General features: G+C 44.7%; 1 protein-coding gene across 15 annotated transcripts in view; it reads right to left on the reverse strand.

Moving 5' to 3' along the window:
• Positions 1-27283, reverse strand: part of CELF6 (CUGBP Elav-like family member 6) — a 179917-nt gene that overhangs the window by 10508 nt on the left and 142126 nt on the right. For 4 of the 15 annotated variants that reach the window (XR_012081638.2, XM_072982142.2, XM_078380961.1 and 1 more), the window contains 8 exons: positions 25520-25568; positions 11673-11801; positions 10864-10943; positions 7079-7222; positions 5861-6005; positions 4884-5033; positions 3278-3340; positions 1281-1361 (listed from right to left, as the gene is read on the reverse strand). Coding sequence is in view for 14 of the 15 variants with exons in the window: in XM_072982142.2 (XP_072838243.1) it covers positions 1281-1361; positions 3278-3340; positions 4884-5033; positions 5861-6005; positions 7079-7222; positions 10864-10943; positions 11673-11801; positions 25520-25568 (841 nt within the window). In the remaining variant the exon portion in view is untranslated. The remainder of the gene's footprint in view (positions 1-1280; positions 1362-3277; positions 3341-4883; positions 5034-5860; positions 6006-7078; positions 7223-10863; positions 10944-11672; positions 11802-25519; positions 25569-27283) is intronic. The other 11 variants (XM_072982145.2, XM_078380957.1, XM_072982143.2 and 8 more) reach the window with 9 other exon arrangements.

Consider the following 27283-nt stretch of genomic DNA (forward strand, 5'->3'; position numbering starts at 1 on the left):
ACACCAGTAATGGCAAACCAGCCCGGCCCTTTTCCATGGTTACCTGTATTTTTTTTATTATTATTCAAGGCCAACCCCCTGCTCAATTCAGAAATACCATGAAAGCATATCTCACCTCACTTATCAATACTTAAAAAATAATAATCCCAGCTTTCTCATGTTCCTCGTGGAAGGGAAGATGAGAAAGGATGCAGGGGAATGGAGGTGGAGACGAGTGAGAGAGAGAGATGGGTCAAATATTTTTGCTTTGAGGTACGGTGCGGTTTCTTCTCCTGAAACTACATGGCGCTTGCATGTGGACGCAAGGACTGTGCTTTGAAGTTGAACCTTTTTATACTAAGCAGCAGGATTTCAGCCATTGTTTTCCAAATACCGTAAGGTAAAGGTTCCCCTTGACATTTAGTCCAGTCGTGTCCGACTCTAGGGGGTGGTGCTCATCCCCCTTTCCAAGCCGTAGAGCCAGCGTTTGTTCGTAGACAGTTTCTGTGGTCACGTGGCCAGCGCGACTTAGACACGGAACGCCGTGACCTTCCCACTGTGGTGGTACCTATTTACCTACTCTCATTTACATGCTTTCGAACTGCTAGGTTGGCAGGAGCTGGGACAAGCGATGGGAGCTTACTCCATTGCGTGGATTCGATCTTACAACTGCTGGTCTTCTGACCTTGCAGCACAGAGGCTTCTGCGGTTTAACCCGCAGTGCCATCATGTTCCTTTTACTAAACACAGTAAGGCTCCCATCTCTTGGGGATCGCTTCCAAGCGATCCCGTGGATGCTGAAAAATGCGGCAATGGTGCGGCTAAAAAATATTGTAAATAAATAAAATAAATAAATAAATAAATGTCAACATAGCGAATACTATACATAATGTGATTTCCGGCTCCCTCTAGTGGCCCGTTCTGGTAACTTCACCTTTAGAAATATCTCTTTCTAGGATTTTTCTTTTAATATTTTTAATATTTTCAGACCATGGATAAGTGAATCAACAGATACTGATCCTGTGGATATGGAGGTCTTACTGGAAAGCTTAATTTGAAGTTTTTCTTTAAACAAGTAAGCCAACATTTTGAAATAAAGTTTATTTATGTCCGTTGACATAAATAAATGAAGCTTTAGAACTTTCAGTCATGCCTCCCTTACTCCTGACACAGCAGTGTTGATTTCAGAGACGCTTGTTATTGATCACTTCAGTACAGCGAGCACTCCAAAAAAAAGTGGTGCTCTCCCGGTTGTTGTCTCCTTCTACTGCTCAAACCTCCTTCCTGCGGTTCCATCTCACCTTCTCTCTGTTGTTGCGGGATGATGGGCGCTTGCTGGGGGAAGGCCTGGCTGATTGGTGCATAGGCGGCTGGATATGCTGCTGGAACACAAAAGGAGAACAGTCAGGGCGTGTCCAATGTCATGGCTTGCTCTCCGAAAAAAACGGTAAGGGAAAACTGGATGCCGAGGGTTGCAGTCTAGGGCAGTCCACCAGGCATCCTGAGACGCAAGGCTCATCTACAAAGAGCTTACTCAGGGGTGCCCTACTTGACTTGTAGGACTCTATGATGGGATGAGCTTCAAGACATAATACAGTGGTGCCCCGCATAACGAGGGCCCCGTTTAACGATGAATCCGCATAGCGACACATTGCGATGTTTTAAATGGCTAAACATTGCATTGTGATGATCGGTAAGCGTTTCGCTTACTGATTTTCGCATTGCGATGTTTAGAAAACAGCTGATCGGCAGTTCCAAAATGGCCACCGGGTACAAAAATGGCCGCCCACTCCGTTTTTGCACCCTTTCCCTGCTTACCGAGCAGCGAAAATGGAGGCCGGAAGGAGGATTTCCGCGTAGCGGTGAGTTTTTCCCCCATAGGAATGCATTAAATGTGTTTTACTGCATTCCTATGGGTTTTTCCCCCCGCATAGCGACGAATCCGGATAGCGATGATTTTTTTGGAACGAATTATCATCGCTATGCGGGGTACCATTGTAATGGCTGAAATCCTCCTGCTAAGCTCAGTAAGTTGGACTACAGGAGGCCAACTGAGTCAATGGGGATTGGGTAAGTCAGCTCCTCCATAAATCCTACTGATTCAAATGGGCTTCCTCTAGTTGCAACTTACTACACTAAGCAACAGCATTTCAGCCATTAGTTGATACTTAGCTGGGACCTCAAATAACTTCTTCCTCGTTCCTGAAGGACATTTTCTTGACATCAGTCATGCAAACATTGGGGGCCCTGAGTTCTTCAGTAGGAGCCGTGCTCCCAAAAAGCTGCCCAACAGCTACATTTGGGGATTATATGTGGTTGGACTACAACTCCCAAGATCCTCCAGCTGGCATGGCTACTAGGGTCTAGAAAAGTAACTTTTTAGTTCAAAGGAGTAAAATTTTCAAGCTCCATCCAATTCAACTTCGTATAAACCAGAAAAGGAGAGCTCAGAAAACTTGTGGATTGTTAAGGTCGCAACACCCAGCATCACCTTTTTCTAACACAAAAAAATTTAGTGTGAGATCAGATGGCTATTCAAGCTCGCATTTTTGGACTGCTTGTGACACAGCCCAGTTTAAGCTATTTTTTTTGGGCAACTACATGACATACACGGAATTGCAAACCATGCCCATTCCAGACCATTGTGCTCCAGCAACAGATCTACTCTATTTTGGACCTCGTCTTGATTGATGGCATTGCACAGCAATGACCCTTTCCAGCATAATCCAACATGATCCAGCTTCCCAGTCTGATTGCACCCTGACAAATGATAAAAACCAAGCCTCCCTAACATGGGAGGTAGGTGAGGGATTTGATCATACTCCCCATACAATGGTTCCCAATCTTGGATTCTCAGATGTTCTTGGACTAGAACATCTCAGAAGCCTTCACCATGAGCTGCGCTGGCCAGGATTACTCTGAGTCATGGTCCAAGAACCTCTAGAGCAGTGGTCCCCAACCTTGGGTCTCCAGATGTTCTTGGACTTCAACTCCCAGAAATCCTGGCCAGCAGAGGTGGTGGTGAAGGCTTCTGGGAGTTGTAGTCCAGCAACATCTGGAGGCCCAAGGTTGGGGACCATTGCTCTAGAGGACCCAAGTTTGGGAACCATTGCCCCACAGCGTGGTCTTCAGAGCTTGGCACACACATACACACGCTCATCATATCACAAAGATGTCATGAAACGATGGAGACAGAGGAAGACACAAGGAAACTGGAAGAGATGGACAGAGAGAGTGGAGGTGGTGGGAGGGCAGAGGTAGAGGAGGAGGAAAAGAAGGGCAAAGCAATGTTTGAGACCTGCATAGTGCTGCATGCCTGCATAGGCTTGCTGGAGGGGGTCTGCCACAGTGGGACTTTGAGCTGGGAAGAGAAAAGAGGAAGAAGAAAGAGAGTAAGCAAAGTCAATCAGAGGTGAACAGCTTTCAGAGCAGAAGAGCCAGATGTTGCTGGTGGGCCATGAACCACTTGAGGTGCTTCCTTGATTGACCATCATGTCTTTCCTCCTCAATGCTCCTCAAAACCCACTTATGCATTATCCACTAACACCGTATCAACAGTACTGCTTTGCAAGAGCTACGTCCATCCTTCCTCTCTCTCTCTCTCTGCCATCAATAGCAGGAAGACTGGAGAGAACAGGAACCACCACTGAAGGGAGAGCCCACTGGCTCTTCCTTCTATATCTGCCGTTCATTTCCTCTTTTCAGAAACATCTCCCTTAAGCAGTGGTCCACCACAGAAGCAAACTATGGGGAGCCAAAGCCACGGATGGAGAAAGTAATATTTTAATGTTAAATTTGTTTCATCATTTTTAAAATACTATAATGGTTAATTGTTTTTAGCTTTTAATATTATTTCCTTTTTTGTACTGTAAACTGCCTTGGGTCTTATTTTAGGAGAATGAGATACAAATATTTTAGATAGATAGATAGATAGATAGATAGATAGATAGATAGATAGATAGATAGATAGATAGATAGATAGATAGATAGATAGATAGATAGATAGATAGATAGATAGATAGATAGATAGATAGATAGATAGATAGATAGATAGATAGATAGATAGATAGATAGATAGATAGATAGATTGATTGATTGATTGATTGATTGATTGATTGATTGATTGATTGATTGATTAGGTAGGTAGGTAGGTAGGTAGGTAGGTAGGTAGGTAGGTAGGTCGGTCGGTCGGTCGGTCGGTCGGTCGGTCGGTCGGTCGGTCGGTCGGTCGGTCGGTCGGTCGATCGATCGATCGATAGATAGATAGATAGATCTGCAGTTCCTCTACAGCATGATTTATGTGTATCCTTCAGCCCTACCTCTTGGTGGGGACACCAGAAATTTCAGAAGGCAGAGTTTTTATGGGGCAGCACTGCTCTGAATGTGATATTCTAGCCAGACTGTCTGAAAAGGCCTACAAAATTAATCGGTGGTATCTCCTGGCTTTTTGACCCTACTCTGCATGTTAGCAACAACAGCAAGCTTAGTCTGATGACCATTTCTCCTCCCTTGTGCCTGTTATCCTTTTCTATGCACAGAAACACAACAACAAGGTCCCTTACTGATTAGGTTGAACAAGGGAGGAACCTTGGAAGTTGTGGGTGCAACACAACTCCCCAAAACATCCTCCCCATTAAGACAGAGATGGGACACTTGTAGCAACACAGATTTGTTTTGGATTACAACTCCCACCAGCAACATGGTCAGTGGTAACAGATTCTAGGAGATGGGGTCCAAAATATCTGGAAGGTCAAATCCTATTTTGTGTCAACTTTTGGGCATTTTGTCCTTTGACAGATGCCTCTTCTCTTTTCTCACAGCCATCAGTAAGAACTGGGAAAGGCACAGGGTTAGCAGGTTCAATCCCCACCTCTTCCCCCTCCCGCTATATTTCCAAAACCTACCTGGGTATGGATGGATTCCATTGGTGTAAATTGTTTCTGATGCTGGCTGCCCATTGGTCTGTGGTGGGAGAGGGCTGAATCCATTGACCCCAATCGGCGTAGCTATGCTAGGGACCGGCGCTGTGCTGATCCCTGGAGGTGTGCTTGTACCTGAACAAAGCAAAGAAGAATTAGGAATATGGGGCCTGAGGACTAAAGAGCTGTATGCGCAGCCTAAAAACGCCTCCTCTTGCTATCTCCTCTTCTTATCGCTGATCAGTGATGAGAAATAAGAGACACGAAGCCCAAAAAGCAAATCTAATTGGACTCTGGTTTTTAGGGCAAGCATATAAAATATGGCCTTATGTGGGCCCAAGGGTCATTTTTGTGAATCCCTGATTAATTGATTGATTAATTGCCCCCTCTACTAACTGTTCCTTGAGGCCTTCAGGAATGGAGACTTTGGCGTGAAAAAGATTCAGGTCCTCCAACCCCCCAAATTAAATTCAGAAGTTGTTGTCTTGGTACTTCCAGTTATGATTTTTATGATATCCAAGTTTTTTTAAAAAAATTCATTCATTCATTCATTCATTCATTCAGTTCATTCATTCATTCATTCATTCATTCATTCATTCATTCATTCATTCATTCAGTTCATTCATTCATTCATTCATTCAGTTCATTCATTTATTCATTCAGTTCATTCATTCATTCATTCATTCATTCATTCATTCATTCATTCATTCATTCAGTTCATTCATTCAGTTCATTCATTCATTTATTCATTCATTCATTCATTCATTCATTCATTCATTCATTCATTCATTCATTCATTCATTCAGTTCATTCATTCATCCATTCATTTTGCCACTTTTAGGTCTGCCACGGTTCTCTGCAGGTGCTGAGGGTGAACATTTCTCCAAGACCTGCCTACGTCTTTGCCCAGTCTCATCCCAACATCCTCTCTGGAGTTCCCAAGTCCATGGAGGGATTGATACCTGATGAGGGCGTCATAGGGGCTGCGACCAATCCGCTCACGTTAAAAGCGGCCATTTGTTGCATCTGGGCCGCCGCGATGGCCGCCATTGGGTTGAGGCAAGTTCCTTGTGCTGCAGCCATCAGGGCTGCCTGCTGCTGTATTATCTTAATGGAAGAAAAACAGACATGGGGAAGAGGGGGAAAAAAGCAGGGACGGGGTAAGGCAGCGAGCAGGAGGGGGGTGAAAGAAGTGGACGGAAAGTGGGGAAGCGAAGGAACGAGAGGTGTGGGGAAGGGAGGAGGGGAAAGGAAGAAGGTGCCCATTAGTTTTGCTTTTGTTACCAAAGATCAGCAGGCTAGGGGTGCAACCAAAGCAATATCAAAGAAACTTTTGAAGGAGCATGTTTTCTATCCTCTCTTAAATCCTAAGTACACCAATGACGATAAACACTCACGTAATGTTTTGGAGTGGCCAGAGTATTTTGTCTACATTTGATTCAGAAATTCTCTCTGGGTAGCTCAGCATCAAGGCCGTATTATTCATAAACCTGACTATGCTGAAGCCCAGGGGATGGACCCACAGGGACTACGGGCCCATCCGTTTTTTATTTTTTATTTTTTGCTCAGGTTGTCTGCTGTAGTAGGGTGAACATCTGAAGCGCCAGAAGTGGGCCAAAATACCTGAAAGCCAAAGGGCCCTCCATGGGTTAATACGGCTCTGTTCAGGACTCTAATTGGCCCTTTGATTTCAAGCAAGAAGTTACAGTATTTAAAAGTTTGAAAAGGCATGATATTCAAACAAGGGGGGAGGGGAAGTTCGGCACTTCATTTTGCTTTGACAAAACACAATCCCCAAACTGCAAACCAAACCACGAACCAGCCCCATTCGTTGGTTTTTCTGGTTCGTAGTTCAGTTCGTCCCTATCTCGAATCCCAAATCCTATCACTGGACGGTTCCATTACCCTGTCCTCTTCCCTTGCTGACACTTCCCACTATAGCCCTGGCCTCTCATGAGCAGGTTTTAGAAAGAGGGATGGAAGCGGTTCAGGGCTGGCAGAATTCTCATGGAGCGGAACGAAAGCCTGTGCCAAAATTAGGACCGGAAGATGTTGCACCAGAATCCCTTATTTTACCATCCCGCCCTTGTTTCGACATTGCCATCATAATCCCTTCCGGCTCGTCTCCGCCTTCACTGTATGGGGAGGGTATCCTTGAATGGACCAGCAGCATCTCCTACCGCTTGTGTGTATGCTCCGTAGGCGCCAAACTGGATCGTCATTGGATTAAAGATCCCCAGCTGGCCCGCCATCTGATGCATCCGCCGCAGAGTCCTTTCCTTGTCTGTGTCGGCAAACTTCACAACCAGGCTCGAGGATGCTCCCTAGGGTGGAAAGAGTCAAGCAGAAGCAGAGAGAGTGGGGCAGAGTGTACCCATTGCTCCTGCGTGCAGGATTGCCGGCCGCCGCTGCCCCCTGCAGGCACCCCAGCAGACCAACAAAGAACAGGGACAGCTGCCATCATGATGGCGACCCACCCATGACATTCAGTTACTTTGGGCATCTGTGCGGTGTGACTCCCGAGGCTCTATTTTTTCTTACAATGATGTACTGTATTCTTTTTCATATTTTTAATCTTTATTGCATTTTTTTTTAAAAATTACAAAAATAAGTAAATACTTATCACAATATTAGCATATGACCAAAATAACTTTCTATTATCTCTTTCGCAAAACAGTTAAGTCTTTAACATTTGTACTTCCTTATTTTCCACCAGACGTTTATTTTCTTTGCAGTCTTAATAATACCTTTCTTAATTCTTATTTTATACCCATATTAACAATCTGCTTCACAATGATGTATTCTTCGGGTTTGACCATCGTGATGCAAATAGTTGGAAGTAAAGGGTTACAAGGAGCACAGCTACCAGCATGGAGTTACTTTGGAGATGTGTAACAAAAGATTTTTAAAGTCATGAAACCAAGGGAAATGATGCTAACTCCTTCTAGGAAGGAGGGTTGTATGGATAACATCTCCTAAGGCTTTTCTAATTATTGTTAAAGGACACTTTTAGAGATTTTTAGCAGAATATTTCCGATTTTATGCTATTCTCTTATCAATTTTACATTTTTTTTAAAAAGGTAAATGAAAATTATAAGCAACACAAAGCAGAGTGCTAGAAGTTACTATTTTGCTGTGTGGTTTTTTTTTTTTTCACTGTCTTGGATCTCCTTCAGACACATTTCCATCATGTTGAAAAGCTTTGTTTTTGGATGAAAAATTCCCAGAATCTCCCCGCTATTATACCCCACTTCACAGCTCAAAAAAAGGAATTTTTTTCAAACTCAGATCTTTTTTAAAAAATTAATCTCCTCATTCCCATTTCTAAGTATTTTGGGAAGGGGAGACAATAATTCACCAAACTAAATGTCATGTATAGGCGTCATATTACATCCACCTCCGTCTACTCTTCAGTTGTCTTTTAGACACCTAAGAAGAATCTGCAAGAGCTAAAGTTGTTTTTAAACTATACTACTTTTGGCCTAGAAGGAGTACTGTACAATTGATTTTCTATCAAGTGAGGAAGAAGAGAGAAGCCTGGTGGAATATGTTTTGAATTGGGAGAGATATCCTATACAAAAAGTCCCTGGAAAGCCACTGCCAGGCAGTGTAGGCCCTGCTAGTTTGGGTTGACCCAATGCTTTGACTCCCTATAAAACAGCTTCGTCGATTCCTACAAAGTCCAAACATCTGGAGGGTGAAAGTTTGGAAACCACAGGCCTTAATGGTAGGGCTGGTTCTTGAGTGACAACGCTTTGAAGTCTGAATCTATTTCTTTCACCCTAATTGTCTTAGATTGACTTCAGGAGATGCAAGAATACGCTACTTCTACTTTAGCTTCATAGAGTATCGATCCTGTCCTTTTCATTTCAAAAAAGGTGGAATCATTGTGATGAGTACATGCAATCGTTTTTTCTCCTCTCCTCGGAGATGCAATTCCAACAGGTGCCACCAGATCAGAAGGTCACCAAGGGACCGGCTTTCCTGCCCCAGATCAGCCTCGGATCAATGCCGTCCGCTTTTACAACGTTCGGCCGATCCCCAGGCTGTTTCCTCCTTTCGCTCACTCTGACTTGGAACTGTGACCTTCATTGTTAATTAAATGGCAGTCTTCTCAAGCTGAGTGATTGAATTACCTCCCAACACCTGTCTTGAAGAGCATCGCCGCTGATCAGAATAAATGATGGGCCCTATTTTTACAAGAGATTTGATCCCCGAGATTCTGATCTAATCAAAGGGAGGATAGATTAGCTGATGATTGAATTAAAAAGAGTGGTGGGGGGTGGGAAACACACCCTGCTATCTTGTGAGGATGGGGTGTTGTGTGGCTGCCCATATCTGAAGTGCAGACAGACAGGCAGGTGGCCAGGCAATGTTTTATAAAGTAAAACTAAACTCAAGTTTCGAAAATCAGTTTATGTCAAGTCTTCTTCAATCCATTTTGGTCTGAATGGATGAACTTCATTAAAAAAAATTCCACTATAATTACTGCAAAGATTTTATAGTCCACATTCAATAATGATACTGATAAACATTTTAAGATGTTTTAACGTGTAGAGTCCATGTCTTCTTTTGGTATTAGGGTGATGTTTGCCTCTAGCCATGTCTGGGGTATTTTAGCTTCTAATAGAACTTCCTTGCAGACCTCTTTTATTGGTAGGCTTAATATATCTTGGAAGGATGTATAAAATTCCGCTGGCAATCCATCTAAGACCAGTACCTTTTTCATCAGCACTCACAAAAACAACAGGATTTGTGCAAAAATTTGTATTCTGCGTTTTCCTTTTTGGGGGTGGGTGGGGCAAAACCAAGATCAAAATTTCCTGTGCAAAAGATCATTTGCATAAAATATAGAGAGTTTCTCCCTCCCTCTCTCTCTCTCTCTCTCTCTCCGGAAATGTTGGGAGGGAAGCATAAATGCTCTTGTAATTTGCCCAGTGGCAATAGATTTGAATTTTTTTTGGGTTCTCATCTGCAAAAATAAAATAAGCAAAAACTGACTTCCCTTTTTGTGTCCCTCCAAATTTGGTGAAGACTGGGTTTCAGGCATCCAAGTTATACACCTACAAAATGGGTCCCCCAGGAAAGTGCCCTCAGTAGCTGGCTTGTGGAAACCAAATCTTCACCAAACTGGGAAAGATTGCAGAGGAGAATTAACGGAAGCTTCCCTGCAATTTTGGTGTCTTTAGGTCCCTGGGCTGCTTTTCTATAGCTCAATGAATTCACAAATCAAAAATCACTAAAAAGCCATTTAATATTCATCGGGAGCATTGATTTGTATGAATACGAATGGATGAATTCGCGATTTTTGAACAAATTTGTGATTCATTTTTAAACTGGTGCCCATTTTAGCCTGAATCTTTTCTAAGCTGATGATTAAATCTGTTCCACCCACTTTTTTCCCCATTCAATTCCTTCGATTAAAAAAACAATAAACAACTGCATGAACATTCACATTTAAACATGGATTCCGTGCACCTAACAAAATGTTTCCTAGTGTTATATTTTGTATGCAAATTTATTAGCTTAGTTTTGAGATAAAAATTATATTTGAAAGTCTGACAAATGTAAAAAGAACTATGTTCTCCTCCACATGATAGTCCAGGAGGAGCGGCTTATGTCAGAATTCGCACAGAAGAAATTCTGTGTTCCTGTTATTAGCCTTGTCACAAGGTCTCTCATCAGTATCTAGGATACTTCATAGCAGACCTTTTCTAACCTTGTGACCTGCAAATGGGCTGAGTTGCATGTGATCAGGATTTGGCCAATGAGGAGGAGCAGCCTACCACATTTGGAGGGCTCTGGGACTGGTAAGGCCATAGTATAGGGAAAGAAATGAAGCAAGTGTTTTCTCCACATGAGGCACCGGGGTGGCAGACATTAATTAAACAGGAGTCTTTGGTCCGACAGATGGTGCTCCTCAAGCCATCTCCAGGATTGCTCCAGGTTTCTGCTCAGCACTTACCGGCATGGTCTGGCTGCCATGAAGACTGCTGATCGCTGCTTGGGCCTCTGCATGGCTTCCATATTTGACAAAGGCACATCCTATGGGGAAAGACAGTACCAATGGTTAGCCCAAAGCCTAAGAGAAACTGCTTAGAAAGGGGGTTTATTTTTGTATTGAGAATCTCTGAATACCCCCTGGCCAACATGGCCTTGTTAGCTGGAGTATCCTGGGGAACAGTGAAGCAAAAAAATCTCATTTTGCCAGGCTCTGTAAAGAAGAACAGCCAAGAGTAGTTGGTGGGTCTTCACATTTGCATTGTCAGCTGAAGTGGCCTAATGCACACGGCAGCCCAAAGAGCCTTCTTCTTCCACATAGTTATGCAAACAGCAAGACCAGGTCATAGATTGAGTGGTGCAGGCAAACAGAAGGGCACAAGTAACCGTCTACAGAGTTGGGAGCTTTGTTTTATTTTCATTTATTTTTATTTCCCTTCCAGTCACCAGGAGAAAGTTCCTATCAGCTTCCTACAGCAGCCTCCAGGAAGGGAGTGAGTGAGGGACCTTAAAAGGGCAAGTTATCCTTCATTCCTCCTTAAAAGGGCAATGTAGGGGACCTGGTCTTCTGCTCTTTTAACAACAATAATAAAAATAACAGATTGTAACTTTATTTCAAAAAACTATTTTTCATTAGTCCCCTTGGGGGACTACCTTTTACAAATGACAGTAAAATGTCATTGTTACCAATTATCTGTAAACACTGACTGTTCCCTTCTAGCAAAAGAAGTGGCTACCTCATTTCCATCCTGCCTAGCCCCACATGCTCCGCACCTTTGCTGGCTCCATCAGGCCCTCTGAGGATGGTGCATTCTTCGATTTGGCCAAAGGGTTCGAAGAGCCTCCGGACATCATCTTCACTCTGTTGCTTCCCCAGCATACCCACAAAAAGCTTCCTGTCTTCTAAAAACAAACCACTCCTTGTTAGTAACAGTAACACGTAGCCACAACGCAGGGGTGCAGGGCAGAGAAGAAGCATGGTTTGGGGTGTTGACGTGGTTGACCCAGAACAGGATGACTATAGGCTCGGCTACAGTGCCATTTGTTCCACGGCGTTCTGTTCTGGGCCAGGTTGGTTCGCTCCTTTTGCTGGCAACCGGACAACACAAGTATCAGCACGAAACAGCCTATTCTCAGTGCGTTCCTATCTGAACCTTTTTGGTAGGATTGTTCCACCTTGGTTTATTCCCAGCACATGCAACTACTGGAAACGAACCAAAACAGAGCTTGCTGTTTTTTATTCTCCATCCAGTTTTGATTTCGCAGTATCCTTAAGCTTAGCTACTTAGTGATCCTGGGAAATTAAAAACATTTTCTGTTCCTCCATGAAGGGAAGGGCAGAGGAAGGATGCAAACGGGTTTTTAAAAGACCTATTAGGGCAGTGTTGTACCTTTTAGAATTTTGTTTTAATGAACATTTCCTCTCAGCTGGAGGAGAAGTCAGGAAGAGGCAAGAAAGGGGACTTATTTCTTTCTTGTTATTTATTTATGTAAAATATTTTAACCCCATCTTTCTCCTTAAAAAAGACCCAAGGTGGGGTACATCATTAAAAGACAGTATTTAACACTAACAACGGTGTGTATACAATTACAAAAGGATCAAACAAATACTATACTAAAAAAAACAAATATTATACTAAAAAAAGAAAAGTTTTTGCCTGCTTGGGGAGGAAAAACAAAGATGAGGCCAGCTTAGCCTCCAGAACTGCATCAAATGGCACACTGGACCTCTATGTGATGTTAAGTGACCCTATTTAGCCTGGTCAAACCCATCTTGGTTAAGCTGTCTAGCCAGTCCTATGCAAAAGTCAACATACAATTAAACAATAGTAGTGCCCATGTGGTACTTGGGTTCCTGATATATAGCTGGACTTCTCTTCCCAGAAGCCCCAGACCATATGGTCAGGGATTCTGTGAGTTGTGTTCCAACATCTAGGGGCTACCGTGTGAGGAACATCCACTTTTCAATCCATGTTCAGCCACTGTGTAATCGCAAGCCAGTCACTACCTCTCAGTCTAATCTACATCACAAATTTATTATTGAGAGGATAAAAAAAAGGGGAAAGAAGGATCTTGGAGAAAAAGGGGGCCATAAATGTAACCAACCAACCAACAACCAACAACCAACCAACCAACCAACCACCAACCCACAACCCGCCAACCCGCCAACCCGCCAACCAACCAACCAACCCGCCAACTTGCCAACCTGCCAACCAACCAACCAACCAACCAACCAACCAACCAACCAACCAACCAACCAACCAACCAACCAACCAACCAACCAACCAACCAACCAACCAACCAACCAACCAATCTATTGGCCAACTGATTGACCTTCCCCAGTCTGAGGGTGCTAATTGGATGGATTGCTGGGCATTAGAGATGGGCACAAACTGCCAGTTTGGCAGGCCATGTCAGTTTGTTTATTGACCAAACAAGTGTTTGTTTCAGCACAATCCACACAAAACAGAAGGGTTTCAGCAGGAAATTTTGCAAAAATATAATTTTTTTTAAAAAAAATCATGTTTCTAAAGGGAGGGAGGCCCCCAACCCCCAAATGTCAGTAAGAACTGAGCATGCTCAGTGTCATCTGTTGAGGGGAGGGTTAGTGGTGGCAAGATTTGGGCTGACTCGGACATCCTGGGAAAGGGCAAGCCTGAATTGTTGGAATTTTGAAGAGCGGCAGTTCATGCTGCAACATTTTATTGTAGACCTGACATTTAAAGACAGTGAAAACCATGGGCGAGCTCTGTTTTGCTTGACAGTTTAGGGCTGGAGAGACAAGCTGGCTGAATACAGAAAAAAACAGTAGTTTTGGAGTGGAGAGGAAGGCGTACATGGTGGGAATGACGACTCATAGTCAAAAACGGCTACACAACCATGATGGAATATCTGAACAATCTCCTTTTGCCAGCCCTACCCAAGGGACATAAACAACTTAGACGTCATCAGAGTGATGGTAAATAACGGGTGTTCCAGGATTACAGCCGGCATCTGTCTTCAATGGCTTTCATGCCCCCCACCCGCTGTGCTCTAATGGCATTTGACAATGGAAAGAAGGTGGTTTCCTTAATGTAAAAAACCTAGCAAATAAATATATAATGGCAAAGCATGTGGTGGAAGCTCTGTCAGGTGCAATGCTAGGAAAATGAGCTCAGGAAACCTGACTCAGAGAAAGCATCTCTTCCAATAAATGAAAGAAACCGCATCGCTGACATGCGGGCTTTCCCACGGTCAGCTTTGGCTTAGCTTAAACGTCCCGCGTTGTTCCTTGCCACAGTGCTTCCTTAGAGACACTCCTGCTTTCTGGATATTAGAAGAACCTGTTTTCCTTTTTGGGTGACACATGTCATCCTTTTTCATAAGTGCAAATCTGGGATTTGAACTGCCGTTGGGTTCTTTACCTTCAGCTGGTCTCAGACCGTCCACAGAGCTCAGATTCTCAAAGTAACTTTCTATATCACAATTTCCAGAACCCTCCAACCAGCATAGGCAGCTGCCATATTCTTGGACAGATTTGGGGAGCTCCAGCCCAAGAATAATATTCCCAAGCTTTGAAATACTGTAGTCCTCTCACAGACGTTAGGGGAAATGCACCCCTCAGAACATGTTGCTCACCCTTCTCCATCTGTTGCACGGTTTTTATTCCTTTTTTTGCTGTGTTTTAAGAGCCAAAAAGTGGCCTGTTCTTTGCCAGCCAGTCCTGCAACCGTGCAGCTATCGCCATGTTGAACTGGGAAACGCTTGACCCCAAGTGGCTTCCTGCATTTTGACCAATTTAATTCAGGAGGATTAGGAACCAGTGTTTGCAAATCCCTCTTTATCCTGCAAGTCTATGGTCAAGATTCCTTAGGGATATTGTGAATGATAAATAAGGTTGAAGCTGGCTGGCTGGCTGATTGAGTTAGATCTCCGGCTGCGAAGACAGAGGTTGGGAGTTTGATCCCCCACTTGCGTGCTTGTAAGGAGAAGAGCCAGCCTGGGTGGCCTTGGGCCAGCTGCACCGTCCCAGGGCTCCCCTGGAAGAAGGGAAAGGTAAACGACTTCTAAGTATTCTCTATCTAGAAAACCCTGAAAAATGGTTACTATAAGTCAGAATTGACTTGATGGCATCTGGTGATGAGTCTCAAGTAGGGTTTGGAAGCTAGGTTTTTATTCCACCAGCCCTGTGGGTCCACAATGGAAGCAGCTGCTCTCTAGATTCCTTCTCATGCATTACACCATCCAAAAATCTCCCAGCCTTGCAGAAGATGCAGGAGACCCCGATGGCCAGAGGCTGACAACATGTGCATCAGCAGATGGGGGCCGATGGAGGGGTTGGGGGGGCAGAGAGAGGGCCATCCCTTTTGCTAGGGATTTCTCCTCCTCCAAGCCGAGCCGAGACGGCTTGCTTGTTCTTGCCTGTCTATTGATTTTTAATCCCTCACCAATTACATTCTGTAAGTGGGTAATTTATTTCCCTGTTCCCTTTGGGAGATGCGGAGCTTTTGCTGGCACCGGCTGAGTCGTGTTTAATAACTACATCTCTTTCTGAATGCACCGTTATTTACCCTGCTCAAGCCACCGAACCTTGGGAATATTTCCCTGGGTTTGAAAATACGGAGGGCTTCTATGCCTTTTGCCTGCGGACCAGAGCCTGCAGGAACAGAGGGAGGGGTGCAGGATGGAACAAGCCAGAATACAACCAAGGGGACAAAAAGGATGCTACCGACACCTTCCTTGCATCTGAAGCCAAGGAAGGGCCAGGGGAATGGTCTTTGGGAGCACAGACCTAATCGGACCTGCAGATGTTCCCTGTGTGGTTTATGCAGCTCTGCAGGCCCACCCTGCCTGCTGTGTGAGAATCTGGCCCCCAGCTGAATGCATTTCCTACTGTACCTCCTTTAAAGTTTCCAGGTTAAGTTCAGAGGCAATGGAGTTTCCCACTCCGTAAAATTTCCCAAGCCCGGAGGATGGGTCTTTGTGGTGTCACGGTGGTGCAGCCGCTGTGATATCACAGGAATCATCATCATCCTTGTCATCCTAGAACTGCAGAGATGGGAGGGCCCTATGGATTACTAATACCAGCTCCTCCCAAGAAGACACAGTGGAGAATCGAACTTCTAACTTATGGCTCTGCAGCCGGGTGCATAACTCACGGACCTATCCAGCGGTTATCCCTTATCTAAGAGGCTGATTCTATTGAAGAAATAAATCAGGATATAGGTTTTTTTCAGTTTGGTGTAAAATCACATAAGTTTCAGGTCGGTGTATACATCCTCACGCTGCCTCTGCTACCTTTGCCAACCAATGCAAATTATGATCCCATCAGCTGTGTTATTCACCCTTGTTGAAAAACAGCGCTAACAATTGCTTTGTGTTTGTGTGAGGAGTGGTTAACGGATAAAAAAAGGAACCAGTCTCTGGGATTTCCCCTCGCTTGGTGTCATTTTGTGAATGGGAGTGAGCACAAGAGGGGATCCTGAAGACCATCTCGACTGCTGCCGTGGGTGTTGTCAACATTCAGGCTGCCCTCTGCTCTGGAAAGCTTGGCACCCTTTTTCCTGCTGGCAATGCGGGCATGATATTGTGCAGTAATATTGGGACATTTCCTGGCGTTTTGAATTGGGGGCACAGAAGCACAGTATCTATTCATAAACTGGAGGGTTTTTTTTAAAGAATCAAATTCACTCATGATATTGTTCCGAGAGCTTCTCTGGCTTATTCTGGTTGGTCAATGCTAACTAACATTGCCTGAGGCCAGTTATTATACCCCACTTATACTCCAATGAATTCAAGGCGACATATATTGCTCTTATTTTTCATTCTTTATCCTCATAACAGTCTACTGAGGCAGTTCTGGCTGAGAGGCAGAGTAACTGGCCAAGTTTGTTTGTTTGTTTGTTTGTTCGTTCATTCATTAATTCATTTAACTTATATGCCACCCACACAACAATCTAACACGTGATCACACTGGCTCTTCAATGAAACCAATAGTAGCGCAGAGGTCAGTGTTGAAGCACATGTGTTCATTAGGACAGTCTCCGTAGCCAAAGGGAAACCCCACCCAATGCAGGCAGTTGTGTTATCCTGATCAATCAAACAATTCCGCCCGTTTCTATGTCTGCAAGAAGCAGGTCTTTTGAAAAGCTAATGGCTCTTAATTGCCAAACTACCCTGAAAGACGTCCCACGACAAGAGGGATACATTCACTGCAGGACATCGTTGCTGGGGAAATTCTCGTCTGGGACGGCAACTAAGTGCAGAACAGGGCAGACCAGCCAAGGAGGGGCAGGCACGCTATGATCCCTCCTAAGAAAAAAGTCCCAGAGCTTTGATTGCACGAGTTCTGGTCCCAGTACATCGTTGCTTGTATTCATTCCAAGTGATGGTCCATCCAGAGTCTCAGGTGGGGACTTTCCCATCCCTCACCTATTTTTAATTGGAGATTTTGGGGAGTGAACCTGGGATCTTCCGCAAACAAGACCCGAATTTTGCCCCAGGAAACCGTAGAGCAAATGTGGAGGGCCACCACGTGTTCAAGGCTTTGGATCCACTTGGAGAACTTTCTCCCTATGCAGCGCTCTCCTCAAAGGTTCAGAGGATTCTTGGGGCCAACCTGGGGAGACCTCCAGAGACCACAACTGTGTTTTTCTACAGTTCCACAGAACTTGTGAATCGCTGGGTGCTGGATTCCAGTTTTTACCAGTTGTCCTCAGGATGTCCAGAGGTGATGGAGGATGGGATTTGTAGTTCGCCAATGTCTTGAGTGCTTGAGGTTCTTTAGCCTAGCTTGCTGTACCTCTATATTCCTACCTCTAAATTCCTATCTGTATCCATATATTACTTTCCATCCGGAAAGGTGCAGTTCCGAGTGGAATATACGACAGCAAATTTTTGCAAGAATGGTCCCGCAGTTCCTCTAGAGGGCACTCGTTAGCTTCAGTCCAGGCTCTGTAATTTCTTGAGGCTGAAGAAATGGCGATGCTCTAACTATAGGTAGTTAAACCTGGACGGTCCATCTAAGCAATTATGGCTAGATCAGAGGGAGGTGAGACTAAGGAATGGCCTGGCTTACCTGGCCATTACAGCGGTGCCTTGCTAGACAGTTACCCCGCATGACAGTTTTTTCGCTAGACATTGACTTTTTGTGATCTCTATAGCGATTCACAAAACAGTGATTCTTATGGGGGAATTTTGCTGGACAATGTTTGGTCCCTGCTTCGCAAACCGATTTTCGCTAGACGACAATTTGCTTTTCACTAGACAATGATTTCGCTAGACAGCTATTTCAGTGGAACGGATTATCATCGTCTAGCGAGGCACCACTGTATTTTGAAAGGCGTACTTAGCTTATCTAGCCATTACAGTTCCATGTTTAACCTTATATGTGTATTAGGTTAACAGAAACTAATCGAAAATGAACTGTGCATAGTTTAGTGGTTTAGGTCTCTGTTTGTGGAGCCAGAGTTTGGGAGTTCAATTCTCAACTATGCTTCCTTGACAGGGGCTGGACTTTTATGATCCATAGGGTTGTTTTAGTTATAACATTTAATTTCTTTGTATGGTAAGAAAAGAGATCATGTATTGACAGTGCTACATAAGACATCAGCAGGCTCTGAAATGACTCGGGTACAATCATCAGGCACACAGGACATGAAATATTTAGCCACGGTATACATGGTGAGGGTGGAAACCCAATGCATGCACAGAAAGTGAAATTTCACCATGACAGCATCACCAAGAATAAAGAAACTGAGTAGAATAACACTTGCTTGGTTTCCCTTCATTTTCACAGAAACGGGACTGGAGACTTCCATGGCCCACAGTACCATTCCAAACAGACAAGATTTCGTCGGGCTTTGAAAGCTAAGCAGGGTTGGGTCTGGCTAATAGTTCAATGGGAGACTACCCTAGGATCCTAGGGGTGTACAAGTGAGGCAACGAAGAGGGACTATAACTCAGTGACAAAGCAGTTGTTTTTAAAGTGCGGGACGTCCCAAATTTGACCCCAAGTATCTCCATGTAATAAAAGTCCGAATAATCAAAGCTATGGTTTTTCCTGTCGTGATGTATGGAAGTGAGAGCTGGACCATAAAGAAAGCAGACCACCGAAGAATTAATGCCTTTGAATTGTGGTGCTGGAGGAGGCTGTTGAGAGTCCCCTGGACTGCAAGGAGAACAAACCTATCCATTCTAAAGGAAATCAACCCTGAGTGCTCCCTGGAAGGACAGATCCTGAAGCTGAGGCTCCAATCCTTTGGCCATCTCATGAGAAGAGAAGACTCCCTGGAAAAGACCTTAATGTTGGGAAAGTGTGAAGGCAAGAGGAGAAGGGGACGACGGAGGAAGAGATGGATGGACAGGGTCTTTGAAGCGACCAACATGAAATTGACACAACTACGGGAAGCAGTGGAAGATAGGAGGGCCTGGCGTGCTCTGGTCCATGGGGTCACGAAGAGTCGGACACGACTAAACTAACGAACGAATCTCCATGTAAGCCTATGAAACAGGTGGCTGAAACTTTCGCCAATGATTGACAGTCGGCATCAACTATGGTGGCCTACATGGACCCAAGATAAGGCAGCCATGTTCTTACACTTGATCTAAGCCAAAAAGCTGAGAAGTGATAAGGGAGCCACGTCCCTGTGAATTTTTTAAAAAGGAAACCTGAATATATTGGGAGGGAGGGAGGAATATCACTAATGGGAACATCTCTACAGTACACCACGCCCCCATCCCCACGATGACTAACTGCCTTGAAACTATGAACATATACCTGTACTGTGTTTCCCCGAAAAGAAGACGAGGGTCTTATATTAATTTTTGCTCCCAAAAATGCATTAGGGCTTATTTTCAGGGGCTGTTTTATTTTTTTTTCTCTACAACAATCTACATGTATTCAAATATAGTCATGTCATCTTCTGGTTGCTGCACAAGGGTGGAGGGCAGGGTTTCACTTAACTAGGGCTTATTTTGGGGTTATGGCTTATATTACGAGCATCCTGAAAAATCACACTAGGGCTTATTTTCAGGTTAGGTCTTATTTTTGGGGGAAACAGGGTAGAATCTATGTGGAGATGACTGGAGTAAGTTTAAAGGAGGAGAACAAGGATGATCAGGGGACTGGAAACCAAGCCCTAGGAGGAAAGACTGAAAGAAGAACTGGCTATGTTTAGCCTTGAGAAAAGAAGACTGAGGGGAAACAGGAGAGCACTTTTCAAATATTTGAAAGGTAGTCATACAGAGGACAGCACAATCTGTTCCCGATCATCCCACAATGCAGGACACGTAATAATGGGTTTAAGCGAGAAGGAGCCAGATTTAGGATGAATATCTGGAAAAAAATTATAGAACTGTTAGAGCCGTACGACAATGGAACCCATAACCTCGGGAGGTGGTGAGTGCTCCAACGCTAGAGGCGTTCAAGAGAAAATGGGACCATCCTCTGTCAGACCTCCTTTGATTCGGATTCCTGCCTTGAGCAGGGGGTTGGACTTGATGGCCTTAAGAGGGCCCTTCCAACTCAATTATTCTATCATTTTATGATCAGGCCATCCTATTCAGACATTAATCCCAGCTCAACGAATACACCCATAGGAAGTGTGTACAGTAACCTTTCTCCACTTTGTGTTGAACTATGATGTTTCTCATCTCCAGTCAGTGTGACTGCTGGCTGTACTAGGAAGGGACGATGGGTGCTCCGGCAGCTGGGGAAAGCATAAGTTGTCGTTCAGCACGTTAGGAGAGTACCAGGTGTTTGACTTTTTGCAGCCTTGCATGCTGCCTTTAGTTTGCTGTTTGAGCTGTTCAAGTGTAAGCAAAGAAGATGGTTTTTATTCTCTCACACCCTAATGTTTCCAAGTGAGCTATTGAGACGGTAAGGGCCAGTTGATGAGATTTTTTTAAAAAAGGAATGGACTAATCTTGGGGAACTTGACACTATTCTGCTCTGTGAATGCCTGCTCTTCTGCTGTGCAGCTAGAGGAATTTAAATAAAAAAATTCCAAAACTCAGCAATGCCAGGTTGCCCAAGAGTGGTATACAGGACTGCAATATAATTCTGTAAGTTAGAGTATATCCGCTAATAAAGCTGTATTTAGCTTTTCTTCCTTCCAGCTGGAGGCTGCCGCGTAGATTCCCACCCAGGCCCTGCCCAGAGCTCAATCTGCTTGGATTCAGCAATGCAACTGTGTCATGTGCCATTAAATTATTCTTCAGGCCCTTCCCATAGGAGGTTATGCTTAATTGCTCAAATGCTCACTGCTTATAAACCATGAAGTGTATGCTTCCTCTAATGTAGCTTGATGAGTGGCTTTGAATGTATATTTTCTCTCTCTTCCCTCACCCACACACCTTCTCTCCCAACAAGCTGCTTTGCTCACGTCCGTCTTCGTCCCCTGTGCTTTACCGTGACAGCCGTCTTAAAAAGAAACAAGGGAGACGTCGCTGGTAGGTTGTGCAATGTACGGGTTGCTGATGATGCTCCCCTACAGGAGATGACCGACAGTTTGGGAAAGTGCCTGTTTGGGTCTACACCCCCCCAAAAAAAAGACCTTGAAATGCTTCGGCCAGTGTGGATAGTGGTCAATTTTCCAAGCTCGGAGGCCCAATTTACTGGCCCCGTTACAGTGAAATTGTTGCCATGAAATTTTTGCACCTATCTGTCAACGAAGGGCGTCAGAACAAACAAAGCCGCACCACGATCCTCAGCCCATTGGCCAAAGAACCACGTCAAACGTTGCCAGGACTGCCCTCTATTAAAAACGCCGCCAGTCTGAATCCCGTTTTACTTGACAACCCGGTCTTGTCTGACCTCAAAGCAGAGCCATGCCGGAGTGGAAGGATGATATTCTAAAGACGCCACTGCTTCTAACATGGGATTCTGCAGTTATTTAATTTAATCTAATTCTTCCCTCTCCTGCGCCTTTCCTTTCCCCCAGCTCTTTCCTGCTTTGCTACCTGACAGCCGTTAAAGATAGAAAGAAAGAAAGCAGGGTTCCTTTTTCTTTTATTAATTAGGATTCAAAAGAAAGAAACTCCCAAAGCAGCAGCGACGAGGAAATAGAATCCAGAAGACTGCCGAGTTTAGAAAAAGCAATGGGCAACATGGGGGGGGGGGCATAGAAGGGGGGGGAGGAACTGCTTTGTCAGGAGGTTTCAAGGCCCCTAAGACCTTTATGCAAATCTTGCCATTAAATAAAAAAGGAGTGGGAGGGGGGAAAGCCGTTCCCTACTTTTTATTGCTATAAAATGGGCGGCAAGATCTGCCGATATCGCCAAAGTTCCCCGGAAGAAACCAAAACTAGAATTCCAGAAATTGTCGGTCTTCACTCCCCGTTTTCAGACATTTGGGGATTTGGTGCAGCCTGGATTAGAAAACTAACCCCAGTGCCAACCACAGCGGCCCACTTCAGCTTCAGAATAATAATCCTAAATAGCTGTGAGGGCAGAAGCTCACTCGTGGCTTGGCATGGGTTCTGCAGACAGCATAAGGCTTTATTTTATTTTAATTTAAAATATTTCCACTCTGCTTTTCTCCTTTAAAAGGGACCCAGGGTGGCTTGCATCCGTAAAAGGCAATATTTAAAAGCTAAACGCAGTATGTATACAAATATTTAAAAAGAGTCCCACAATTACATATTCAAAACACAGCAATCCATTAAAAAAAACACCTCCCAAACAGTCCTACAATCTTAGTACTGCAGAGCTGGAAGGGGCCCTATGGATCGCCGAGTTGACCCATGGTCTAGGAAGCACAGTGGGGAATCGAACTCCCAACCTCTGGCTCCCCAGCCAGAGACCTAAATCACTGAGCTATCCAGCAGTTCAGTTACTAAGAAAAATCCTGCCTGGAGAGAAAGGTCTTTGTCTGCCGGTAGATTGGACAGAAAAGGTGGGGCCAGCCTGGCCTACTGTGGAAGGGAGTTCCAGAGTCTGGGAGCAGCCACCGAGAAGGCCCCCTCTCATGTCCCCATTAGACACACCAGTGAAGGTGGTAGGGCCAAGGGATGGCCTCTCCTGATGATCCTAACACCCTGGGAGGTTCAGAAAGGGAGACATGGTCTTTGAGATACTGTATTTTCCCTTGTATAAGACTATACTTTTGTCTAAAATCTTTAGACTAAAAATTGAGGGTCGTCTTATACGCGGAAGTAAGCTGAGGAGAGAACAAAAACAAGTGGAGGGGAAAGCAGGGATCAAAGTGATCCTGCAGCGCTTTGATCCCTTTCTCCCTACACTTGCTAAGCCCCACTTATTTTTCTTAATTTTGGATTAGAAAAGTGGGGGGGCGTCTTATACATGGGGGCGTCTTATACGCGGAAAAAATACAGTAGTTTGGATCCAATCTGTTAAAGCTAGCATTTTGAATTGTGCCCGGAAATGGATTGGCAGCCAGTGGAAAGGACCGGTGAAGCTCCGTCAGCCACAGCAACAAATGTGTAGACAGGAGAGGTACGAAATCTCGGCTCCCCAAGGAAACAAAACAGGGGAGCTGGGAAAATCCAGCAGTCAGAATGCATGGCTTTGTTCCAGAAGCAACGTCGCCAAGACCATCACTGAACCTTTCTCAGACTTATTTCCATGATCCATCAAACGGGCACAGTAACCGGCTGCTTTTGCAGTGGGTGGTTCTGAAGCCCTTTATCGACCTCAGCCCATTTCTTAGCAACGGTCCCCACTAAGGACACAACCGTCATAGTCAAAATGACTCCTCTTCCCAGCCTCCGGGGCGGCCAGAAACCCCCCCCCCCGATGTTGTAGCACCTATCCTGCACAGTTCTTGGCTCAAAAATAATTGCGTTTGAGGCAGTGGGGAGGGCGGGTGGAGGAGCAGCTTCGTCAATCAAATTGGGAACTACACCAAGGCCAACTTCTTATCGATTCCTGGGGCATTCATCTCTGTATTTGCTGCCCATCAAGTGGAATAATCCACAGTACGTTTGACACGTTGATATTAGAAATCGGGGCTAACCGTAGACAGATGTGACACAGCCTCTGCTAGGGAAACTAACAAAACAATGGCCTTTTAGGCCAGTTCAGCCAAGAAGGAGATCAGATGGAGGAAGACAGAGCTACAGCCGAGTCCACCACTGTCAAGCAGAGCCTTCTATTGCTTTAAAATTTATTATTATTATTATTATTATTATTATTATTATTATTATTATTATTATTATTATTATTATTATTATTATTATTATTATTATTATTATTATTATTTATTTATTTATTTATTTATTTATTTATTTATTTATTTATTTATTTATTTATTTATTTATTGTGCAATCACATCACATTTGCCATATGGAGACCCTGTCCAAGGTTTTCTAGACATAGAGAGCTCGGAAGTGGTCCAAGTGGGCTCTTCTTCTCAGGCCCTCTTAGATTGTGCAGCTTGCCCAAGGTACATAGGCACCCCAACCCCATTAAAGCAGGAGTGGTGCCAGCTTGTATAGCTCCTGATGCCCAGGAGCCCTTCTGCCAATCCCAGTAGCTGATCTGGTTCCTCTAACTCAAACCAGGAATGACTGGCAAGCATCCAGAAAGTGACTGGAAAGTCACTTCCATTTTTAAAAAGAACCATCTCCACCATTATTATTTTTAAATAAATTGCACAGATATTTTGCTCAAGCAGGGTGTTTGGGGCACAGTTTTCGAACTGTCCTTCTATACATGGTGATAGAAACACCAGAGGATTTGATGGGTGCTGCGCTGCCTTGTAAAAAGTTATTTGTTTTAATTATATGGCAGCACTGGCCTCTGTCCAGCTATGGGGGAATTTTCAATTTTTATTTTTTATTTATGTCATCTATCTCAGCGGTCCCCAACCTTTTTAGCCCCGCTGTACCCCCCTGTGCTCATGCGCATGCACGAAGGCGCACACTTGTGTGCATGCGTGAAGAGCGGTGCAGCGCTCATGTGGGTGCACACACGCAGGCACAAACAGGCTGTGTGTGGGGAGTGTGGGGGGGAGGTTTCACTCTGTGGCCTGGTTGGGCTTAGGCCATGGACCGGCACCGGGCCGCGGACCGGGGGTTGGGGACCTCTGATCTATCTCACAGATGCTAATTGTGCTGCTGAGTGCGCTTCCCTTTCCCCCCCACTTTGGGCAAACTTTTTATTATGTCTATTACCTTATTTTTCGCACCATAAGACGCACTTTTCCCCCACAAAACAGGGGGGTGGAAAGTCTGTGCGTCTTATGGAGTGAAGAAAACAGATTATATTTTCCTGTTTTCTTCTCCTAAAAATTGGTGCGTCTTATGGAGCGAAAAATACGGTACTTATTGATACTGCCGTTCTACCTCTCAGCTGTGCCACCTTCCAACAGCTTGAAGTCTTCTTCTGATTTTTATGCAAGCGGATAATTTAGAGTGGCCATTAGGGGGGTGAAACTTTCTCCCCTCTTGGCCCGGAATCTGACTATCTTTTCATGGAATCTCTCTGAACCCTGATTGTGTTTCATGGGGTGGTGGGTTCAGACTACTACTGTTGTCAAGCATCGCTGCCGGCCAGTCCGGCAAAGGCTGATAGGGATTTCATGTCACAAGAAGCAGCCCTGCCACCGATATGTACAAAAGGCACCATCAGGGAAAGCAACCAAACGCAGATCAATGGATTTAATGTGAAGAGAGACCTACCTCCTCGGCCTTCGCTGTCTGCTGGCTTCACCTGGATTGGGCGATTCATCTGTCAAACAAAAGATGGGTACCATCGGTTAGACACATCCAGCACTTCCCCAGAGCAGCTCTGCAAAGGTGTGGCTAGGAATCAGGCAATTTTGACGAAAGCATCAAGCTGAAAGGGAAAGCAGCAGAGGCATAAAAGGCCATCGCTGATACCAGTGGGAAATCACTGTCTATGCTGGAAATTGTATGGGATTACATTAGGTTCTGGTACGCCTGCGCCAACCCAAGACTGGCATAAAATGAGGGGGAAGCTTCTCACCCTCTCCACACTGTACAGATCCAGAATGATTCAAAATAATAGGGCTATTGAGGAGGCAATAAAGAGATCTTGGGATTTTCCCCTTTTTTTGCACTACACCTTATTACTGCTGTTCCTTGTTTTTACATAGGGCACAACAGAACTGAAGCACTCTGTGGGTGGGTTTTACAACATAATTATGCAAACAAGACTTTACCACCCCCACCCCCACCCCAGTGAGCTGGTGTACTCAATTGATCAACGTTGGGAAGATGAAAGGCTGAGTCAACCTTGAGCCAGCTACCTGGACCCATCCGTATTGATTTTAGGTCATGAGCAGAGGCTTGACTGCAGTACTGCAGTTTGACCTTTGCACCACGTGACATGGGAAATGCTAGTCTGGAGATTCTGGTGGCTCTGCTCCAAAGAAGAATAGCTCCCCAAAGCTCTAAGTTCCTTCTTCTGATCCCTTGGGACCTTTCCTTCCATATTTTGACTTTCTGTCATCCACAGCCAGAGCTTCTCCTCCAAACCTCTCTGTGCAACCAACTCCTTCCTTTCCTTCAAATCCCTCCTCCAAAGCCAGCCAGCTCCTCCAAGATTCTATAGAACATTCTCCTAGTCCAGCAGTTCCCAACCTTGGGTCCCCAAATGTTCATGGGACTACAACTCCCAGAAGCCTTCACCACGAGCTGTGCTGGCCAGGATTTCTGGGAGTTGCAGTCCAAGAACATCATCCGGGGACCCAAAGTTGGGAAGCACTAGTCTCAACCCTCTATTGCAGCTTTCCTCACTTTGCTCCTCTCTAGCTGGGTTTGGACTACATCTCCCATCATCCTTGCCCCAAGGAGAACACTGGCTGTCAATGATGGGAAACATAGTCCAGAATCACAGGAGGGCTGCACTTTTGGGAAGATTTCCTTACTGCAAGTTTCAGCCATGAGAAAGGGTAGGGTACCCTGACCTCATCTAACACACCTGAAAATACATTGTGATCTATCTATCTATCTATCTATCTATCTATCTATCTATCTATCTATCTATCTATCTATCTATCTATCTATCTATCTATCTATCTATCTATCTATCTATCTATCTATCTATCTATCTATCTATCTGTCTGTCTGTCTGTCTGTCTGTCTGTCTGTCTGTCTGTCCTGTCCTGTCCTGTCCGTCCGTCCATCCTGACCGTCTGTCTGTCTGTCTTCCACTGAAGATCTCCACAAGTGTTGCAGAATTCAACCAGTCAACGACTGGCGCCCCTTCCAAGGCCAGCGGTGAGGACGTCACATGCATTTCATTGCCAAATGTCTGCCGGGCAGTGGGTTGAGAAGGATGGATTAATGACATCTCTGCCTGGTTGGAATACTAAGCAGGAACCTTCCAAACGGAAACATTTCATTGCCGGCCTCACATCTTCCAGAGCTATTTGTTGGTTGACTGAATCAATAAGGGGCTATAGAAGTCCTTAGACCAAT

The sequence above is a fragment of the Pogona vitticeps genome, chromosome 12 (genome assembly GCF_051106095.1).
Source record: "Pogona vitticeps strain Pit_001003342236 chromosome 12, PviZW2.1, whole genome shotgun sequence".
Lineage (NCBI taxonomy): Eukaryota > Metazoa > Chordata > Lepidosauria > Squamata > Agamidae > Pogona > Pogona vitticeps.